This window comes from Chiloscyllium punctatum, chromosome 3, assembly GCF_047496795.1.
Source record: "Chiloscyllium punctatum isolate Juve2018m chromosome 3, sChiPun1.3, whole genome shotgun sequence".
In the NCBI taxonomy this organism is placed as follows: Eukaryota; Metazoa; Chordata; class Chondrichthyes; order Orectolobiformes; family Hemiscylliidae; genus Chiloscyllium; species Chiloscyllium punctatum.
In genome coordinates, this window is record NC_092741.1 from 108127650 (window position 1) to 108147894 (window position 20245).

The 20245-nt window shown below is 42.6% G+C and overlaps 1 protein-coding gene across 18 annotated transcripts in view; it reads right to left on the reverse strand.

The window, feature by feature from the left end:
- The window catches only part of adgrb3 (adhesion G protein-coupled receptor B3), an 838641-nt gene that overhangs the window by 410063 nt on the left and 408333 nt on the right, over positions 1-20245 (reverse strand). For all 18 annotated transcript variants that reach the window (XM_072558131.1, XM_072558228.1, XM_072558211.1 and 15 more), the window contains 3 exons: positions 19320-19421; positions 18891-18997; positions 2063-2257 (listed from right to left, as the gene is read on the reverse strand). In XM_072558131.1, the coding sequence (XP_072414232.1) occupies positions 2063-2257; positions 18891-18997; positions 19320-19421 (404 nt within the window). The remainder of the gene's footprint in view (positions 1-2062; positions 2258-18890; positions 18998-19319; positions 19422-20245) is intronic.

The following is a 20245-nucleotide window of genomic DNA, read 5'->3' on the forward strand; positions in this document are numbered from 1 at the left end:
AAGTAAATTCTAATTGATCCCAATTCATATTTCTAACACATCTTCAGACCTGAGTGCTGGTATATAAATGACAAATTGCAGAGTCCTGAGTTTCAAAGGTAGATCACTCAGTATTTCCACATTTACAGAGTATGTTTCACTCACTGTGCAATGTGATGAGGTTTGGATAGAAATAGCTCGTTTTCAGGCTTTGACCAGTAATTGATCAACTGCCCCAAAGACTTAAGGCACTAAAGAGATGGATCAGGTGTTGCTGATGTTGCTCCTTCCTTCTTCATTCCATATGATTAGAATGGGATAATATTTTGGGTGTTTGCCAAAACTTATGGAGACATAGCAGTGCGCTCAACTTGTTGAGTGCTGAAACATTACAGAGGTACTCTGTGGTGTTGACAAGTTCCAGAATGGAATCTGTGCCAGCTCTCAGCAACCTGGAAGCAACCACTTCAGGCCTGCAGATATATTGCCAATATCTGGAAAGGATTTTAAAGGGATAAGGCTCAAATAATATTCTTCAAGAATGTACTATTTTCTGTTGCACCTGAAATGGATAAAAATCTGGTGAATCCTGGCCCTTCTCCAAATTCTAGTTCCTTGCTCCTCTCCAAAGAGGCTATCTGACACCTTCTCCCTCCCTGGTCATTAGATATTTGCACTCAAGAATTTACATGCAGCAAGATATTTCACATCTCCCTAAACAGGTTGATTAGAAAATATCTCTAATGTGGATCATGGACAGGGGATCAAATGACTGCTGAAACAATTTGTGACTGTTCTCTGCTTTATTTTCATCACTGTAATTTTAGGAATAAATGTTTTTAAAAGTAGTAAGATCTAAATTAGAAGCTGTCATCATGATGAAGGCCATGATTAAGAGTTAGAGTTATTGTGACAAGCGTTGGTGAGTATTAATGTTGAGAAGGCTTTAAAATTAGCTTAATTGATGGTCTTAAGAGGCAAGTTTCCTTTTCTTAGGGACTGGGGCTGGCTGATGCCAACAGTCTTTTGTTTTGACACCAGATGTGTTGAAACAAATGTCAAGGGAAAGACTCCACTGAAAGTACCTGGAATATAAACTCTCTTTTGCATGCTACATATACTTTTGCAGTGTGGTGGAGGCAAGTTCAATTGAGGCATTCAAGAGGGAATTGGATGGTTATGTAGATTGTAATGGTATGTAAGGATACTGGGGAAAAGAGAGGTGATTGGCACTAGATAATAGATCCGGTGCTGGCATGATTGGTGGGATTGCCTCTCTTTCACCATTATAATTCTGTGATTCTTATTTACAGATCATGTGATTTTCTTTGTGTTCCATGTCACTTGCATTCCCCAGTGAGGTGCGTAGGCTAGCCACTTTGTAGGGGTTAATGATTTTCACCCATTTTGTCATTGCCATTGACATTGGTTCCATGACAGATACTCCTGAAGATTTCATCACATTGAGAGCTGCTATCTCCCACATCTCACCAACTTCCCCTGTTTCCACCACTAGTCATGTTCAACCTCACGTCCCGACATTAATTGTTTCCTCATCCAACCATTTGTCTCATCTCTGGGTTTTTTTTATACAGTAGACAGACAAAATCATTCAATTGCCCTTGAACTAAGTAGCTTACTCAGCCATTTCAGATGGTGGTAAAAAGTAAACCATATAATCATGGGTCTGGAATAATATGTAGACCAGACCAGTACGAATAGCACTTTTTTTTTCTCTCAAGGACATTAGGGAATTAGATAGATATTTTTTGACAATGGTTACAGTTAGACTGGCTTTTGTTTTTAACTGTCAGATTTTTAATCAATTTCAAAACTTCACTATCTGTCATATTGGGATTCAAACCCATCCAGTGATATTTCCACTACATCACCACAGCCCCAATATTTTGAGCAATTATTCTTTCTTTTGATTCACAAAGAGTCTAAGTTGGCAAACACTCTGAGGAATTATGAATCACTCCATTGTATTAATTCTGAGCCAGTGAAATCAGACAGCCTCTCCTGTATTTCCAATAACAACATTTCCAAAATAATATCTATTTTCAGCAGATTGTGGTGTTACCTGTACATCATCTGACGAAGGGACGTAACTTGCTCTTTTAAATGTATCAGTGACATTCCGAAGAATTTCAATGCATGCCAATAGATCCCCACCATAGAAGTTTCTTCTCTGTGTTAGATCCAAGAGGGTTTTTGTTACTTGAGACATGCCTTCACCTGCCAGTGTCCTTTGTCCTTTTGCAAGATGCTCCTTGACCTAGAGGCAACACATACATCAAATGCAACAGCAGAAATATTCCATGACCATTCTTTCCTCTTTTCCTTTCACTGAAGGACCAAATGGCTCATTAATGTTTCTGTGATTCTTCCTGTAGTTACTGAGTCACCTCCCTCTCTGACACTTACTGAGTCTCTCTCTTACACTTCTTCCCTGTGACCGTGATTCTTCCTTAATCTGTTTTGGGTATTTAAGTATGCTGAACATCTTATTGAACTCAGTTGCACTCTAACCAGATATCCATGCACAGACAAGCATGATGAAGTCTGATACAGGAGCAGGAATCCTGGCCAGTTGTGTTGTCAATGACTGAAGCTTGCTAAGGCTGATTGCAGAATTGGAAAAGTTGGAGTAGGCCATTCAGCCTCTTGAGTCTGCCTCAGCAATCAATTAGATTCAATCTGACCAGTATCCTCAGTCTTCCTAAGCATACACAGAAGAACCCAAGCTGGTATGGTAGCATCTGTGGAGTCAGAAATCAAGTTAATATTTCCAATCTGGTATGACTCTTATTCATTGGACACAACATTAACTCACTTCGGCCCACACATACTGCCAGACCTGTTGAGTTTTTCCAGCATTCTTTGTGTTTGTTTCAGAATTCCAACATATTCTATCTTCCCTCTTTTGTTCCATAGCTCTTAAATAAAAGTGTAGTTCGAATCATAGAATTATAAAGTACAGAAAAAAGCCAATCAACCCATCAGTCCCAAATCTCCTCTATCTCCATCGTCTCTATCATGCCCTTCAAATATGTATCTAGCTGTCTTTTGAAACTCCCGATAGAATCAGCCCCCATCATTTCCCCAGGCAGCACATTCCAAATTCTAATTACTGAGTAAACAAGTTTCTCCCCATCTCACTCCGAGCTCACTTGCTGACAGTCTTGAAGTTGTGACCCCTAGGTACTTACATACTAACCGACAGAAACAGAATATCTTTCTTTACCCTGTCAGAATTGTTCATAATTTTGAACACCTCAATAAAGTCACCTTTTTATCGCTCTCTGTTCCATGGACAACAACCTAATCTCTCCAATCTTTCTTTGTATCTAAAATCTTTCATTCCTGGTATTCCAGTGCATTTCCTTTGAACTGTCTTAAGGAAGATGCTTTCTTTGGAAGATGACCAGCACTGAACACAACACTCCAAATGTGGTCTGACTAATGATTTGTAGAGATGCAGCAGCACTTCCTTGCTTTTATACACTATGCTGCTATGCATAAACACAAAGAGTCCATTAAGCCTTCTTAAAAACTGATTGAACTTGCTTGGCCACCTTTAGAGAATCATGTGCCTGAACCCTGAGGTCCCTCTGCTCCTATACGCCCCTGAGAATTGTACCATTGAGCCTGTATTGTCTCTCCATGTTTCTTCGACCAAAATGCATTACCTCACATTTCTTTGCATTGAATTTCGTCTGCCAGATATCGACCTATTTGGCCATTTATTCCCTGAAACGATTATGGATGTTGCAGACAATTGAAACTTACAAGACTCCCAAGTTCTTACACTGTTGTAAGTTTCAATTTTCTGTAACATCCACAACTATTTCAGAAAATAAATTTCAGATTCCCACTATCTTCTGTGTGAAGATGTAATCCTCGCCATCAGTTCTGATTATGTTAGCTCTACATTTAAAGTTATGTCCCCCATTTCAAGATTTCCTACTAGGCATGATAGCTGTATGCAGGGTAGTCAGCATTAAATGCGCTGTTCAATGGTTTTACAACCTCAGAACAAGGCCGAAGTGCATACAAGGTTGGTACCACATAAGGTTAGCCTGCTCAATTTCAAGACAGCCTGTACCTCTGAAAGTTGAGGCACATTCTGGATGTATCATCGGTTAAAACACTTTGAAGATAAGCAAAATGGTACATAAGTGACAATTTAGGCTCTGCTACATGTTTGAATGCTACGCCAGAGGCAGCGGTGTGGGAGGGTGCTGGGTGGATCCAGGTTCTCTTTCCTTATGGAGGTATGAATCCTCCCAGCTTAGGCCTGGGTTGGCAGGGAGAACAGACAGCCATAGCAATACCACTCTGCTGTCAAAAAGCTGGATTCAATGCTATAAGAAATTTGAGTACAGGAGTTGGGAGGTCATGTTGCAGCTGTACGGGACATTGGTTAAGCCACTGTTGGAATATTGCATGCAATTCTGGTCTCCTTCCTATTGGAAAGATGTTGTCAAACTTGGAAGGGTTCAGAAAAGATTTACAAGGATTTTGCCAGGGTTGGAGGATTTGAGCTATAGGGAGAGGCTGAACAGGCTGGGGCTGTTTTCCCTGGAGCGTCGGAGGCTGAGGGGTGACCTTATAGAGGTTTACAAAATTATGAAGGGCCTGGATAGGATAAATAGACAAAGTCTTTTCCCTGGGGTCAGGGAGTCCAGAACTAGAGGGTATAGATTTAGGGTGAGAGGGGAAAGATATAAAAGAGACCTCAGGGGCAACTTTTTCACACAGAGTGCTTTTTGACAGCAGAGTGGTATTGCTATGGCTGTCTGTTCTCCCTGCCAACCCAGGCCTAAGCTGGGAGGATTCATACCTCCATAAGGAAAGAGTACCTGGATCCACCCAGCACCCTCCCACACCGCGTGTATGGAATGAGCTGCCAAAGGAAGTAGTGGAGGCTGGTACAATTGCAACATTTAAGAGGCATCTGAATGGGTATATGAATAGGAAGGGTTTGGAGGGATATGGGGCAGGTGCTGGAAGGTGGGACTAGATTGGGTTGGGATATCTGGTTGGCATAGACGGTTTGGACCAATGGGTCTGTTTCCGTGCTGTACATCTCTGTGACTCTATGACTCTAAGTTCAATCATCTCATGTGCGGATCAGGTCAGTGAATACATGCGTATTCTAAAAACTCTCACACTGTTGGATTGTGAAGTGATTTTGGAAGGTTGAATTTGAATGCAGATTACAGGGTGAAATGTAGGATTCTTGGCAGTGTGGAGGAACAGAGGCATCTTGGGGTCCATGTCCAGAGATAGGTTGTCAGAAGGCATATGGTGTGTTCACTTTTTTTAGTGTGGGGGGATTGAATTTCAGAGCCATGAGGTTATACTGCAACTTTATAAAGCCCTGGTTATACCACACTTAGAGTATTGCATTCAATTCTGGTTGCCTCATTATAGGAAGGAGGAGATTTACCAGGATGTTGCTTGGACTGGAGGGCGGACTTGTCTTATGAAGAAAAACTGAAGGAGCTAGGGCATTTCTCATTGGAGTGAAGAAGGATGAGAAGTGACTTGATAGAGGTGTACAAGATGATGAGAGATAAAGATAGTATGGATAGCCATAGACTTTTTCCCAGGGCAGAAATGGCTATGATGAAATGGCATAATTTTAAGGTGATTGGAAGAAGGTTTATGGGACATGTCAGAGGTTGGTTCTTTATACAGAGAGTGGTGGGTGTGTGGAATGCACTGCCAGCAGTGGTAGTAGAGTCAGATACATTAGTGACATTTAAGCGACCCTTGGATAGGCACATGGATGATAGTAAAATGAATGGGATGTAGGTTAGTTTGATCTTAGAGTAGGTTAAAAGGTCAGCACAATGTTGAGGGCTGAAGGGCCTGTAGTGTGCTGTACCATTCTATGCTCCACACACATCCCACTCAATTGCCAAAAACCTCTGCCAACCAATATTCATAGTTCACCTTCATGTATTTTACCTCACCTTTATGCACTTCTCATGGCTGAAAGCTGCACATGTTCACATCCTAAGCTTTACACATATAGCCACGTATGGAGACACATGACTGAATCACATTACACCCCACACAGATATACTTCCCTTTCCCTCTCCCTCTCTCTGTGACAGGATGGAACAGTTGGATTTGCTTCTTTGGTTTGGTGAAGACTGAAGGAGACTGAGCTGATATTTAACTAAGGGGTTTAAAATTATGAGCAGTCATATGGGTGGATTAGAAGGAGCTGTTTCTGTTCATCAGGATATGAATAAGAAGGGAGAATGGATTTAGATGAGTGTAATCATCGTTATATTAAGTAATTGGTAGAAGGATTAAAGTAGAAAAAAGTAGATTTTTTTTAATCCAGAGGATAGAACTTACTGACTGAAAGAGTGGAAAAAGCAAAACTTTCTCATCACGTTTAAAAAGAACTTGTATATACACAAACAGGGCTGTGACCCGAAAGGACTACAGACCAGATTTTGGCAGGTGGGATTAAATTGGTTGGACTTCAAGCCTCTTTTTGTTTGCTAGAAACTTCTCTATGACTTATTATTGATGTGATCTCCATATGAAAGGGATGGAAAAACAAATCACAGGAGATAGGATGGTGGGATGCCTGAAACCCCCTCATGATGGCCAGAAGTAATTTCTGGGCAGGAAGGACCATTTGTCGCTCTTTTATTGTTAATTATAATCAAGCTGCCACTAAATCATGAAAGGTACTCATTAAATTTTTAATTAATAAAGCAGTTGAAGTTGTAGATAGTGTAGAAGGTTCTCCAAAAGTCACAGCGGGATATAGGTCAACTGCAGACATGGGTGGAGAAATGGCAGAAAAGTTTAACCCAGGTAAGTGTAAGGTGCTGCACTTTTGGAGATCAAATGTTAAGACAAAATATACAGTTAATGTCAGGATCCTGAACACCACTGATGTACAGATGGATCTTGGGGTAGCTCCCTGAAAATGGCCACAAGTAGATAGGGTGGTAAAAAAGGCATATGGCATGGTTGCATTTATTGGTCGGGGAATTGAGGACAAAAGTCAGAATGTCATGTTGCAGCATTATAAGACTTTGATTAGGCCACACTTCAGAGTACTGTGTTCAGTTCTATTTACCATATTACAGGAATGATTTGGAGGTTTGGAGAGGATGTAGAACAAGGTTGTTGCCTGGACTAGAGGGTATGAACTAGAAGGAGAGGCTAGAGAAACTCACATTGTTTTCTCTGGACCAGCGGAGGCTGAGGGGTTACTTGATGGAAGTCTATAAAATTATGGGATGCATAGATAGGGTTGATGGTGATTAATCTTTTTCCCAGGATTGAAATGTCTAAAAGTGGGCGGCATACATTTAAGGCGGGAAGGAGAAAGTTCATTAGAGATGTGAGGGGCAAGTTTTTTACGAAGAGATTGTTTGGAGTTTGGAATATACTGCCAGGGGTGGTGGTGGAGGCAGATATGACAGGGGCACTTAAGGGACTTTCAGACAAGCACACAAACATGCAAGTGGTGGAGGGGTATGGACCAAAGGCAACCAGAAGGGATTAGTTTAATCTGACAACTTGTTAGGCACAAAATGCCGTGTGTTACTGTTCTATGTTCTAATCACCGCCCAGCCTGGAATAATAACAAAAGGGAAGGCTAGGCAAAGAGGAAAAGATTAAATTAAAACAAAGTTGGAGGGGGAAATAAGGCACCCCATCCCTAATGGTGTCTATCTCTCTCTTTTTGAGGGTTTTGATAGAGATGATTGATCTTGCAATTGCTAATTTAAGCTATTAAGTGGCCAATTAATGACCCCTTATGAGACTCATCCAGTAAACTGGGGTTAATAGGTTGGAGCCCGGGTGTCCTTGGAGAAGGAGCATGCAGTCTCTACCAACACCCTAGAGTTGTTCAGGGAGAGGTAGGCGTCGCAGGGAGTGGAGTGCATTATTTCCCCCCCCCAACTCTATTTTGATTTAATCCCTGCCCTCCCCTTCACTGTTTGATCACACAGCATTGCCCTTTGATGTGAAAGGCTTGTCACTGGCCACTCGGGTGTTTCCTTTCTTCCTGGTGGTGGAAATTTGAATAAAGATTCGTGCACCTTGTGTCTCTCACTGTGTCTCACACCTGCACACACACAACATGGGTGCTGGGGAAAAATAAGCACTACCTCAGAAAAAAAAAGAAAACAAACCCCAAAAACTGGGGTTAATCCAGCTGGAGGCAGATCTGATGCTATACAACATACGTGATAGCTGTATCTTATGGAATCACTGGCCCAGACCGTCCAAAATGATGGAGGAATATCCAGGATGACATCGATCACCTCGAGAGTTGCTGTCGGGGAAAATTGTATCCAAGCACAAGCAGTGAAAGGAGGATGTTGCCACACCAATGTCCCACCCACCTCTTCCCCTGACCACCACCTGCCCCAAACATAAACGAGCCATCAGTCATCTCTGGATCACCCTGGAAGTGGAAAAGAGTCATCTTTGGCTATGATGGACCGCCAATGATGTTACTGTTGCAGCTTGTTACCTCAGGTATACTGTCTGTCTGTCTGTCTGTCTGTCTGTCTGTCTGTCTGTCTATCTATCTATCTTGCACACAGAAACATGACCGTACAATAATAGCCGTCCATGCCTAATACATCACGTCACGTAATACTATCCGGGAAGTAGTAGAGGATGGTAGTGTAGCGTTAATGTCAGTGCGTTAATACCCCAGAGCCGAGTGACAGCAAGCCATGGCAGGGTAACAATGCCGGGGAGAATGAATACAGTAATCCTAAGAGAGGACAGCAAGTGTGTGCGCCACAGAACCACTGCCTGTTAGTACCGCCAAGGACCTGGTCATGTACTGTAGGAGGACAGTCTGCTAGATTGCTGAGAGACCCAGAAAGCAGCTCTAATCACAAACGTCTGCAGCTTCAGTGGTGGCAGTCCAAGCCAGTGAGACGGCAAGACCATACTTCATGAGTTCAGTTTGAACCTCCATTGCAACTTTGAAACATTAGCAGCTTCTACTGTGATGAAAGCTGAAACATCAGTCACTGATCGTGGTTGGATCTGAAAGTGTTGTCATGGAGTTCGCCATCACTTTTACACCAGAGATGATGGGATAACAGCTGTATGAAATTATGTGCCATGTGGCACTGTCCTCCAAATGATCCTTTGTGTTAATGTCAGTGGCTGTTATCTGACACTCCTACTAAAGGACCAAGCATTTCCACCAGCTCTCTCTATTGTCTGCAGCAGGACTTATTGTAACATTATTCTCAATAATGATAAAACCAACACAACCCTTTCTGTCTGCCCTGGCCTGTTGTCTCACTACTTGCGCATTCCTGTTCTGTACCACTCTCCAATGTTCATTCAATGCCAAGATCCAAGTTGGTGACTGCAAATGACAGTATTGCTTTTTCCTTTGTTCATTCTCTGTCTAACCTTTAATCACTGCATCATTGGATGGCTTTTTTTGTCTCTCCATTCTTCACCGGGATATTGTCTGTCCCTAATTGCCCTTGAATTCTACTGTACTCTCTAACTGGGTGGCTTGAATGGCCATTTTAGACTCAACCAGCTGTCTGTTCAACACTGAATGGATCTGCTAGCAAGAAGATTCAGGGCCACAGGCAAACCTGGATGTCAAGTAGCAGTCACGGCCTTTGCCTTGTGCTTGCATTTTTTATTCCAAGAGATGCCACACCTCCATGCCAATGTCATGAGTGCAGCACAGCTCCCAATGCATCCAACATGCTCCACAATTCACTGCACATATGAAAATTGATCCAGATGACCCAAGGCCCAACTGTCTTTAGCTGCTTCATTGATGACCGTATCTCCATCATCACCCACCAGGGCAGTATGGTGTCTGAGTGGTTAGCACTGTTGCCTCACAGTGCCAGCGATCCAGGTTCAATTCCAGCCTCAGGTGACTGTCTGTGTGGAGTTTGCGCATTCTTCCCATGTCTGCATGTGTTTCCTCTGGGTGGTCTGGTTTCCTCCCACTGTTGAAAAGTGTGGGGCTGGAAAAGCGCAGCAGGCCAGACAACATCCGAGGAGCAGGAGAATCAACATTTCAGGCATAAGCCCTTCTTCAGGAATGAGGCTGGTGTGCCAAGCGGGCTGAGATAAAAGGTGGGGGGGGTGGGGGTGGAATTTGGGGGAGGGTGCTGGGAATACAATAGGTGGAAGGAGGTGAAGGGGAGGGTGATAGGCCAGAGAGGGGGTGGGGGCGGAGAGGTCAGAAAAAAGATTGCAGGTCAAGAGGGCAGTGCTGAATCCGGTGTTTGGGACTGAGATAAGGTGAGGAGAGGGGAAATGAGGAAGCTGGAGAAATCTACATTCATCCTGTGTGGTTGGAGGGTTCCTAGGCGGAAGGTGAGGCATTCTTCCTGCAGGCGTCGTGTGGCCAGGGTCTGGCGATGAAGGAGGCCAAGGACCTCCATGTCTTTGGCTGAATGGGAGGGGGAGTTAAAGTGTTCAGCCATGGGGCGGTTGTGTTGGTTGGTGTGGGTGTCCCAGAGGTGTTCCCTGAAACGTTCCGCAAGTAGAGGAGATCACATCGGGTGCAGCGGATACAGTAAATGATGTGTGTGGAGGTGCAGGTGAATTTGTGATGGATATGGATGGATCCACTGGGGCCTAGGCGGGGGGTGAGGAGGGAGGTGTGGGCGCAAGTTTTGCATTTCTTGTGGTTGCAGGGGAAGGTGCCGGGAGTGGAGGTTGGGTTGGTGGGTGTGTGGACCTGACGAGGGAGTCGCAGAGGGAGTGGTCTCTCCGGAACACTGATAGGGGTGGGGAGGGAAATATATCCCTGGTGGTGGGGTCTGTTTGGAGGTGGCGGAAATGACGGAGGATGATACGATGTATCCGGAGGTTGGTGGGGTGGAAGATGAGGACCAGTGGGGTTCTGTCCTGGTAGCGATTGGAGGGACGGGGTTCAAGAGAGCAGGAACGGGAAGTGGAGGTGATGCGGTGGAGAGCATTGTTGACCACGTCAGAGGGTAAATTGTGGTCTTTGAAGAAAGAGGCCATTTGGGCTGTTTGGTAGTGGAATTGGTCCTCCTGGGAGCAGATGCGGTGGAGGCGAAGGAATTGTGAATATGGGATGGCGTTTTTACAGGGGGCAGGGTGGGAGGAGGTGTAATCTAGGTAGCTGTGGGAGTCGGTCAGTTTGTAATAAATGTCCGTGTTGAGTCGGTCGCCCGAGATAGAAATGGAGAGGTCTAGGAAGGGGAGGGAGGAGTCTGAGATGGTCCAGGTAAATTTGAGGTCAGGGTGAAGGTGTTAGTAAAGTGGATGAACCGTTCAACCTCCTTGTGGAAGCACGAGGTAGCGCCAATACAGTCATCGATGTAGCAGAGGAAAAGATGGGGGGTGGTGCCAGTGTAGCTGCAGAAGATGGACTGTTCCACATATCTGACGAAGATGCAGGCATAGCTGGGGCCCATGCGGGTGCCCATGGCTACTCCTTTGGTTTGGAGGAAGTGGGAGGATTGGAAAGAGAAGTTGTTCAGAATGAGGACCAATTCAGTCAGTCAAAGGAGGGTGTCAGTGGAAGGGTACTGGTTGGTTCGGCGGGAGAGGAAGAAGCGGAGGGCTTGGAGGCCTTCGTGATGGCGGAAGTGTATAGGGACTGGATGTCCATCGTGAAGATAAGGCATTGGGAGCCGGGGAAGCAAAAATCATGGAGGAGGTGGAGTGTGTGGGTGGTGTCCCGAACGTAGGTGGGGAGTTCTCCCACTGTCCAAAGATGTGGACATTAGGTAGAATGAAACGCTACATTGCCCATTGTGTCCGGAAATGTGCAGGCCAGGTGGACTAGCCATGGGAAAAGTAGGGTTACAGGTTTGGGGTGCTTTTGGGCAGGATGGTCTTTAATGGATCAGTGTGGACTTGATGGGCCAAATAGTCTGCTCCCATACTTTAGTGATTCTATGAAGTCAGACGTGTTAGCACAATGTTGAGCAACATTCATGACTCCTCAGAAACTGAAGCAGCCATTGTCCAAATGCAGGAAGACATGTTGCAATATCCAAGTTTGGGCTGACAAAGTGCAAGTAACATTTGCACTGGACAAGTGCCAAGTAATGACAATCTCCAATAAGAGAATTTAATCATCACCCTTTGAAATTCAATGGAGTCACCACTCTTGACTCTCCCATGACCAATATCTTAGTGGTTACCATTGAACAGGAATTGAACTTGACTAGCTAAATAATTGTAGTGGCCACAAGATCAGGTGAGAGGCTTGGAATCTTGTAGCAAGTAACTGACCTCCTGCCTCACCAAAGCCTGTCCTCCATTTACAAGGCACACGTCAGGAATGTGATGGATCCACTTGCCTGGATAAAAGCAGCTTCAAAAACATTTAAGAAGCTTGAAAGCATCCAGAACAAAATTTCATATTTGAATGTTACCACATCCACATTCATTGATACCACCACAGATGCTCTGTTGCAGCCATGTGTCGCATCTACAAGATGCAATGCAAAAATTCATCAAGGCTTCTTTGAGCATCTTCCAATCCCACAACCACTGCCATTTAAAATAAAACAAGGAGCAGATACAATGGGAACACACACACCCATCCAAACCACTTAACTTCCAGACTTCAAAATATATCTCTGTTCCATCAATATCACTGGGTTAAAATCCTGCTCCTCCCTCCCTAACAGGACTGTGGATTAGTTACACTAAATGGACTCCACCTTTAAGGGCAACTTGGGATGAGCAACGAATAGTCTTCCTGTCAACAACACCCACATCCTATGACTGAATTTGTTTTATAAAAAGCCTCCTACTCTCCTTTGCCACCCCATGCCCTCTGTGTGCAGCTTGTCCTCTCAGTTCCTTCTGCTTCCATCACATCAGTCCAAAGGGAGCTGCACAGAGTGGGCGCATAGCCAATCAGAGTTCCATGGCTGGGAACTTGGAGCAAGTGAGAATCCAGTTGCTGTTTTTAGTTTCATAGACTTGCAAGTAATTTGTGAGACAGGTAAACAGGTAATTTAATCTTCCTACAAATTCAACTAAATTTCCATTGGTGGGAAAGCTATTGGAAACACAAGATAAAACCCTTTTGTGTAACTGAAGATTAGCATCTGGCGTGCATTGATGAGGTGTGTGCTGGAGGTACGTCAGTCTCGTGGAGTGTACATCAGACTTCATGTGGGAACCCCAAAGTGTTTTTTTGTATGGCCACATTTACAGAAAATTGCATCAGGTCAGACTACTTGAGCTCAGGGGTCTCAGACCTTCAACAGCATTTGGGGTCATGAGGCTTAGAGATATATGGAGAACATGTTTCTTTGAGGTAGTCACTGCATAGCTTAGGGGAGGGAATGGGTGTTCACGGTGCATTGAGGAAGATTAAGCAGGCAATGCAGGAATCCAACCAGTGCATCTCGCTCTCCAAAGATTCTGAATTCTGGTAAGAGTTATGGTTCCTCTGGGAAATGCACCTAGGGCCAGATTCATGATACCGCGGTAGGCAGAGTTGCACAGTGAGCCAGGAGGAAGGTTATAAAACAGCAGTGACAGGGAATTTTAGAGTGGGAGCAGACATATCTTTTGATGCAGTCCTGAATCCATGGTGGGCTTGGTGTCTCCCTGGTGCTAATTTCAAGGATGTCATTGAGCAGCTACTGAGCACACTAAACAGGGAAGTCATTCAGACAGAAACCAATTGTGCATATCAATTTCAGCAGTACAGGTAGAGAGAAGATGCCTTGAGTATGAGGTTAAACGCTGTGAGTATGTGATGGGAGAGCTGGTAAAGAAAACAAGGTCTTTGAAGTCCTGGCAGGTGGAATACATTGTAGAAAACTCTGAGGTTATACACTTTGGTAGGAAGAATAGAGGCATAGACTATTTTCTAAATTGGGAAGAGCTTCAGAAGCTGAAGCACAACAGGACTTAGGATTCCTAGTTCAGGATTCACTTAAGGTTAGCGTGCAGTTTCAGTTGGCAGTTAGGAAGGCAAGTGCAATGTTAGCATTAATTTCAAGAGGACTAGAATATAAGAACAGGGATGTACTGCTGAGGCTGTATTAGACTCTGGCCAGAGTATATTTGGAATATTGTGATCAGTTTTGGGTTTTTATCTAAGGAAAGATGGGTTGGCATTGGTTGCGGCCCAGAGGAGCTTTACAAAAATGATCTCTGGGATGAGGAGCTTGTTGTATGAGGAACAATTGAGAACTCTGGGTCAATACTTGATGGAGTTTAGAACAATGGGGGGAGTGAAATTTCATTGAAACTTACTGAACGCTGAGAGGCCTAGATAGAGTGGACGTAGAGAAGATGCTTCCACTAGTAGGAGAAACTAGACTCAAAGATACAGCCTCACAGCGAAGGGATCATACTTTATAACTGTGATGAGGAATTTCTTCAACCAGAGAATAGTTTATCTGCGGAGTTCATTGCCATAGAAGGCTGTGGAGGCCAATTCTTGAATGTATTTAAGACAGAGATAGATGGGTTCTTAATTAGCAAGGTGATCTTGGAAGCAAGCAGGAGAATGACTAATGAAACATATCAGCCATGATCAAATGGCAGAATAGACTTGTTGGGCCAAATGACCTAATATCTTATGGCCTTATGATATTCAAGAAGGTTGATGAGATGCAATCTCTTATTGCAAGAAGAATTGAACATAAAAGTAAGGATGTTATGTTTCAGTTATACAGGGTATTGGCAAAACTACATCTCGAGTACTGTGTGCAACTTTTGTCTTGTAACTTAAAAAAAGGTGTAAATGCATGGGAGGTGGTTCAGAGAAGGTTTACCAGGTTGATCTCTGAAATGAGTGGATTGTCTTATGGGGATAGGTTGGTTAGGCTGGGCATATTTCCACAGATGTTTAGAAGTATTAGGGTTGACTTGATTGAAGTGTATAAGATTCTGAATTGTCCTGACAAGGTGAATGTTGAAAGGGTGCTTCCTTTTATGGGTCTGTCCAGAATGAGGGGGTACTGTTCAAACATCAGGAGTCATTCTCTCAAGTTAGAGATGAAGACTTTTGTTTTGTCTTGGAGTGTTTACATTTGGTCTCACCAAAGTGCTGTGAAGTTGAAATTTTCAAAATTTAATTAGAGAAGTGCCAATTTAATGAAGCTGAGGTGTAATTTCATGGAAATGGACTTTAATTAACAACTTGAAGATTGATCAGTGTCAGAAGTCTAAGACAAATTCAAAGATGGGATAAAGATGATTCAGAACAAAGATATTGACATAAAGAAGTAGCATGGGGTTCATAAATTCAGACCTTCCCACATATCAACAATCACAGTAACAGTCTGATTAACTCAACTGAAAGTTTTAGAGGTATCACAAGATGGGGTGATGCGGATAACATGTTTGATGTTTTCTTCAGAGATTTTAGCAAGGCTTTTGACAAGATCAAATCAGAAAATTAGGAGCCTGTAGACTTCAATGGGAAATGGAAGTTTGATCCACAGTTGTCTCAGTAACAGGAAGCAAAAAGACAATGATGGGTGGGTATTTGTGTGCCTGGAAGTCTATTCCCAAAGGGGTAGCACAGGAGTCAGCACTGCGTTCCAACAGAGTTGTGGTACATATCAATGGTTTAGACTTACATGTCAAGGGAAAAGAATGAGAAACTTGCAGAAATTACAAAAACTGTCCATGTGGTTGTTAGCAAGGAAGGAAGCTGCAGATTTTAGGAAAATATGAATGGACTGAGAGCAGAGAAGTGACTAATGAAATTCAGTGTGGAACATGTGGTGATGTATTTGGGAGGTCAAACAAAGCAAGGAACATACCATACATGGTAGCATACTGAGCAGTGTAAAGAGATCTCAGACCATATGTCCCTAGATCCCTGAAGATAACAGGATAGATGGGGGATAAGGTGGTTAAGAAGTCATATGAGACATCATTGAGATATAGATTACAAGACCAGGGAGTTTATGGTAGAAGTGTAGAAAACACTTGTTAGGTGATTGCGTGATCTGGTCATTCCATTAGCTGAAGGATTCGATTGCTCTAGAGACTACGTCTGATGACTTACTCATAAATCACATGTAAGAAAGGATTGGATAAGTTCCAAGGTATATAAAATGATGAGGAATTAAGCTGAGGTGGATAAGAAGAACTTTATTCTCTTTGCAGAGAGATCAGTGACCAAGGAAGACATTGACTCAATGTTCACCCAGGGTCCAGAGCACGCTACCTGAAAGAAGAACAGAGGTATGATTTTTTAAACAAAAAAGTCACATATGTACTTATGTGTGTAACTTACAGAGCAAGCATTGAAAGGTAAGATGAGGTTGGGTAGTTGTCTGGGTTAGCAGAGAAATAGTGGGCTGAAAAGCCTCCTTTCATAACTTCTGTTTTCTATGCTTTCTTAGACAATAGACAATAGACAATAGGTTCAGGAGTAGGCCATTCTGCCCTTCGAGCCTGCACCACCATTCAATATGATCATGGCTGATCATCCTTAATCAGTATCCTGTTCCTGCCTTATAATAGACAAGGGTAGAATCAAACCCAGGTCATTGGTGTTCTAAGGCAGTATTGCTAGCCACTTTGCCACCTACCAACCATCAGAGAAAGTGACTGTTTTCATGTTTCAATGTACATCTCCACAATTGGGAGCAAATAGTGTACTTTAATACATTCAATGCTCAGCATCACTCCTGGGAGACTTTACGAACATTTTTGAAATCCTCCAATTATTCAGTGCGCCCATAAACTCAAATAAGGCATTTGAAAGTAATCAGTAACTAGGCTGAAGATCATCCTTTTAAACACCACTGATGTCTTAAAAAATGCACACTCAGACGTACATAGTAAATAGTGAGCAGGGTTTAAAATGGCAGTTCTGATGTCAAGTCAGTATTAGACACTAATGTCATTGTCTGCCTGTTCCCTAAACCTCCAGTGCATGCACATGACACCCACACTCTCACCCTTAACAGCCACTGAATAAGCTTACTCAGCTCCCCCCACATAAAATGTTAGCTTTTCCTGTTTCAAAAGGTCACTAACCTATCAGGAACAGTAAATGTAAATATATTGAAGGAATTATTCAAAGTGACTGTGCTTAAATGCACCTGAAATTCTCAGTCTGTGATCATGCAGCAGCTCAGTTTAAATAAAACATTACACCAAACTTTACACTTGAGCCTTAACCAAGGTAACTTCAAATGGAGTTAAACTCACAAACAGCCAGAATCTAATTGATTGACATGAAAGGGGCCGAATGGCCTATTTCTATTGCCATGCTCCAGTGTTTAATTCAACTTCATCATGGGTTTCGAATTATGGCCTCTTACATATCATCAAGTTACATTAGCAGCCAAGCATTCAGCTACCCTAGCCCGAAATACAGGAAAATCTCCCTCACTTAAAAACAGTCCATCTACCTGATACAAACAGAAAGTCCCTCATTTGCCCCAAATAACATGTCCCTCCAAACATAACAAAAAATACTGCAGCTTCTGAAATGTGAAACACTTGAAACAGTCAGGCAGTATCTGTGAATTGAGAGAAAGAATTAACATTCCAGCTCCTGATGGAAAGTCATGATTTAAATGTTAACTTTTAAATGTTTCGTTTCCCCAAATGTTACCTTGAGCATTTTTTGTTTGGTTTTAATTTAACAAATCCCTTGGCCTGGCCCATTTTAAACAGCAAGTTTATCCAGCTGAAGCACTTCCAACAGGAGGTTTCTACCCAAGTATGTTATAAACAGCAGCTTCATCAGTCAAGCTGAAAACTTTGAATCAGATAACAAGCTAGTTCAGTTTCTAGATGTTGTCCGACAATTAAAGCAACAATTGGGAACTACTCCCAGAGGTCACGTGAAATGGTATCCAGCTGTGAATGAGTTGAAAACACAGAGAATATGTAAAACAAATTCAGGAGATACCATTCAATCTCTCATGCCAAATTCACCATTCACTTCATTCACACCTTTACTGTATCAAGCTGCCTTGAAACTTTGAGGTTCTTGCGGTGCATGCTCGTGCCGCTATTTCTGAGCCATGAGGTCTAGATTCAAGTCCCACCTGCTCCGAGGTGAGTAATAACATCTCTGAACAAGATGGTTTGAAAATATATCAGAGTGCTCTTGACCAAGTAGTGGTATTTTCCCTGCCTCTGGTCTAGGAAGCTTGGATTTAAGCCTCACCTCCTCCAGCAATGTTCAAATGTGGGACAATATATTTTGCCTTGAACTCCTTGTACGTTTGCTCAACAAAAAGCTCAAATTTCAATTTTTGAAATGTTCAATTGACTTTAGCTTTGGCAAACCTTTGACAGGGAGAATATTCCAGACATCACCTTGAAGAACCTAGCCTGAATTTTACAGATTCTTCTCTTGCCCTGGACTCTCCCAGCAGACAGTCTATGTGCCCACTGAATCTTTTAATCATCTTTAATACCTCAGTAATATAATTGTTTGTATTTTCTAATCAAACTGTTCAGAGATATTACTACACACTTCTCGAGCAGGTGGGATTTAAACCCTGGTCTCCTGTTCCAGAGTTAGGGACACTACCACTGTTCTACAACAGCCCCATTTCAATGCTGTCTTTAATATTCAGTTGAATACAAACATAGTCCATTTAACCATAAACTTCAGGAGTTAACCCTTGTTGTTCCTGCATTTATTTGTTGCTAAATTTAAATAACCTATTTGCTATCTAGCTTCTTGAATGATTGTCACTGCTATGATTGAACAACGCATCAGAAAATAAATTGATCACTGCACTTTCTATGAAAACTGTTATGCTGTTTCACAAGTGTTGACCTGTCATTGTTTAATAAACGAGGGCGATTTTAAGTATTTTTCATGTATGTCGATCACTAGCATAAATACAGAGAAAGACAGATTTGTTTTATTGCTAGTCTCAGTGAGTAAGAAGCACTGCAGCTGACTGTGCACCTACTGAATGCTGTAAGTATCTGTACTCGTTTGATATGCATCTTGCAAAGCTGGGTGGCTCCCAGTAGGCAATCCCATTACGATCGAGGGAGCAGCGTCTGCTAGTGGTGCCTGCAAGCCACAGAGAAAAGCAGAAATGAATGACAGCATTGGCAGAGTAATGCAGAGGGAGGAAAACATAGTCAATAGCCTGTTAAATGTAAGTGACACATTAAATCAATTGATCCTCATTCATCCAGTATAAATAATTTGACAAATAACGTGTCCAAATTAACACATTTGCTACATAGATATATGAAATATTTATCTTATTTTTCAAAGGAAGCGAAACAAAATTATTTCCTCCTCAAGAAGCAAGAAGGTTGGATATTTGAAAAATTTTGTTTTCTTGCAAGACCTGGTAACAAAACATGATGGTGTGCATTGACATTACCTGTCGCATTCAGAGGGCACCTATTGAACACAAAGTCACCGGCTGCAGTTCTCCTCCATACCATGGCCATCAGATAGTCCTCAGGGCATATCTCATAGGGTGCTGAAACAAAGGACAAACCATCACCTGCAATTCATCTGTATCCTGACACAATTTACAGAATCAGATATGAGTTAGTACTCACATTCAGCCCATCATGTTTGTGCCCACTCTTTGCAAAGTTCCACTCTGTATTTTTTAAAATCTGTTCATGAGATATGAGCTACACTAACATATATCACCCGTCCCTAATTGCTTAAGGTCAAATACGTTCCTTTCCTATCACTCCAGGAAATTTTTTCCCTTCGAGTCTTTATCCAGTTTCTTCTTGAGAAGTTGTTATTGAATCCTCTTTCAATACCCCTTTCAGGCAATGCATTCCAGATCACAACAACTCACTGTGTAATTTCTAAATCCTTGTCTTCTGCTGGATCCTTGGCCTCACATCTGTTATTGACATTTGGTTACTGACAATGTTGACAATGATATGCTACTAAACTAAAAGCTCAGTGGGTGCTGGAGAAAGCCAACAAGTCTGGCAGCATCTGAGTAGAGAGAGAAACAGAGTTATTGCTTTCATTGGGAACCCATTCTACCTTTGCAGATGCTGCCAGTCCTGCTGAGTTTCTCCATTAATTTTCTGCTTTTATTTTATTGCCACTTATTTATGCTCTCACAAGTTTGAATGCCTCTGCTTTTAACCTTCTCTGCTTGAACAGGTGCGAAGCATAGGGCTGCAGTGCATGAATGTGGGCAGGGGGAATGTGTATAAAGGAAAAGGATATGTCAGGAAATGTACTCAAAGCTACAAAGGTCTTCACGACAGATAATTGTGACCCTATTGGAATATGCTTGTATCTTAGTTTCTTTTACAGAATGTGTTCTTT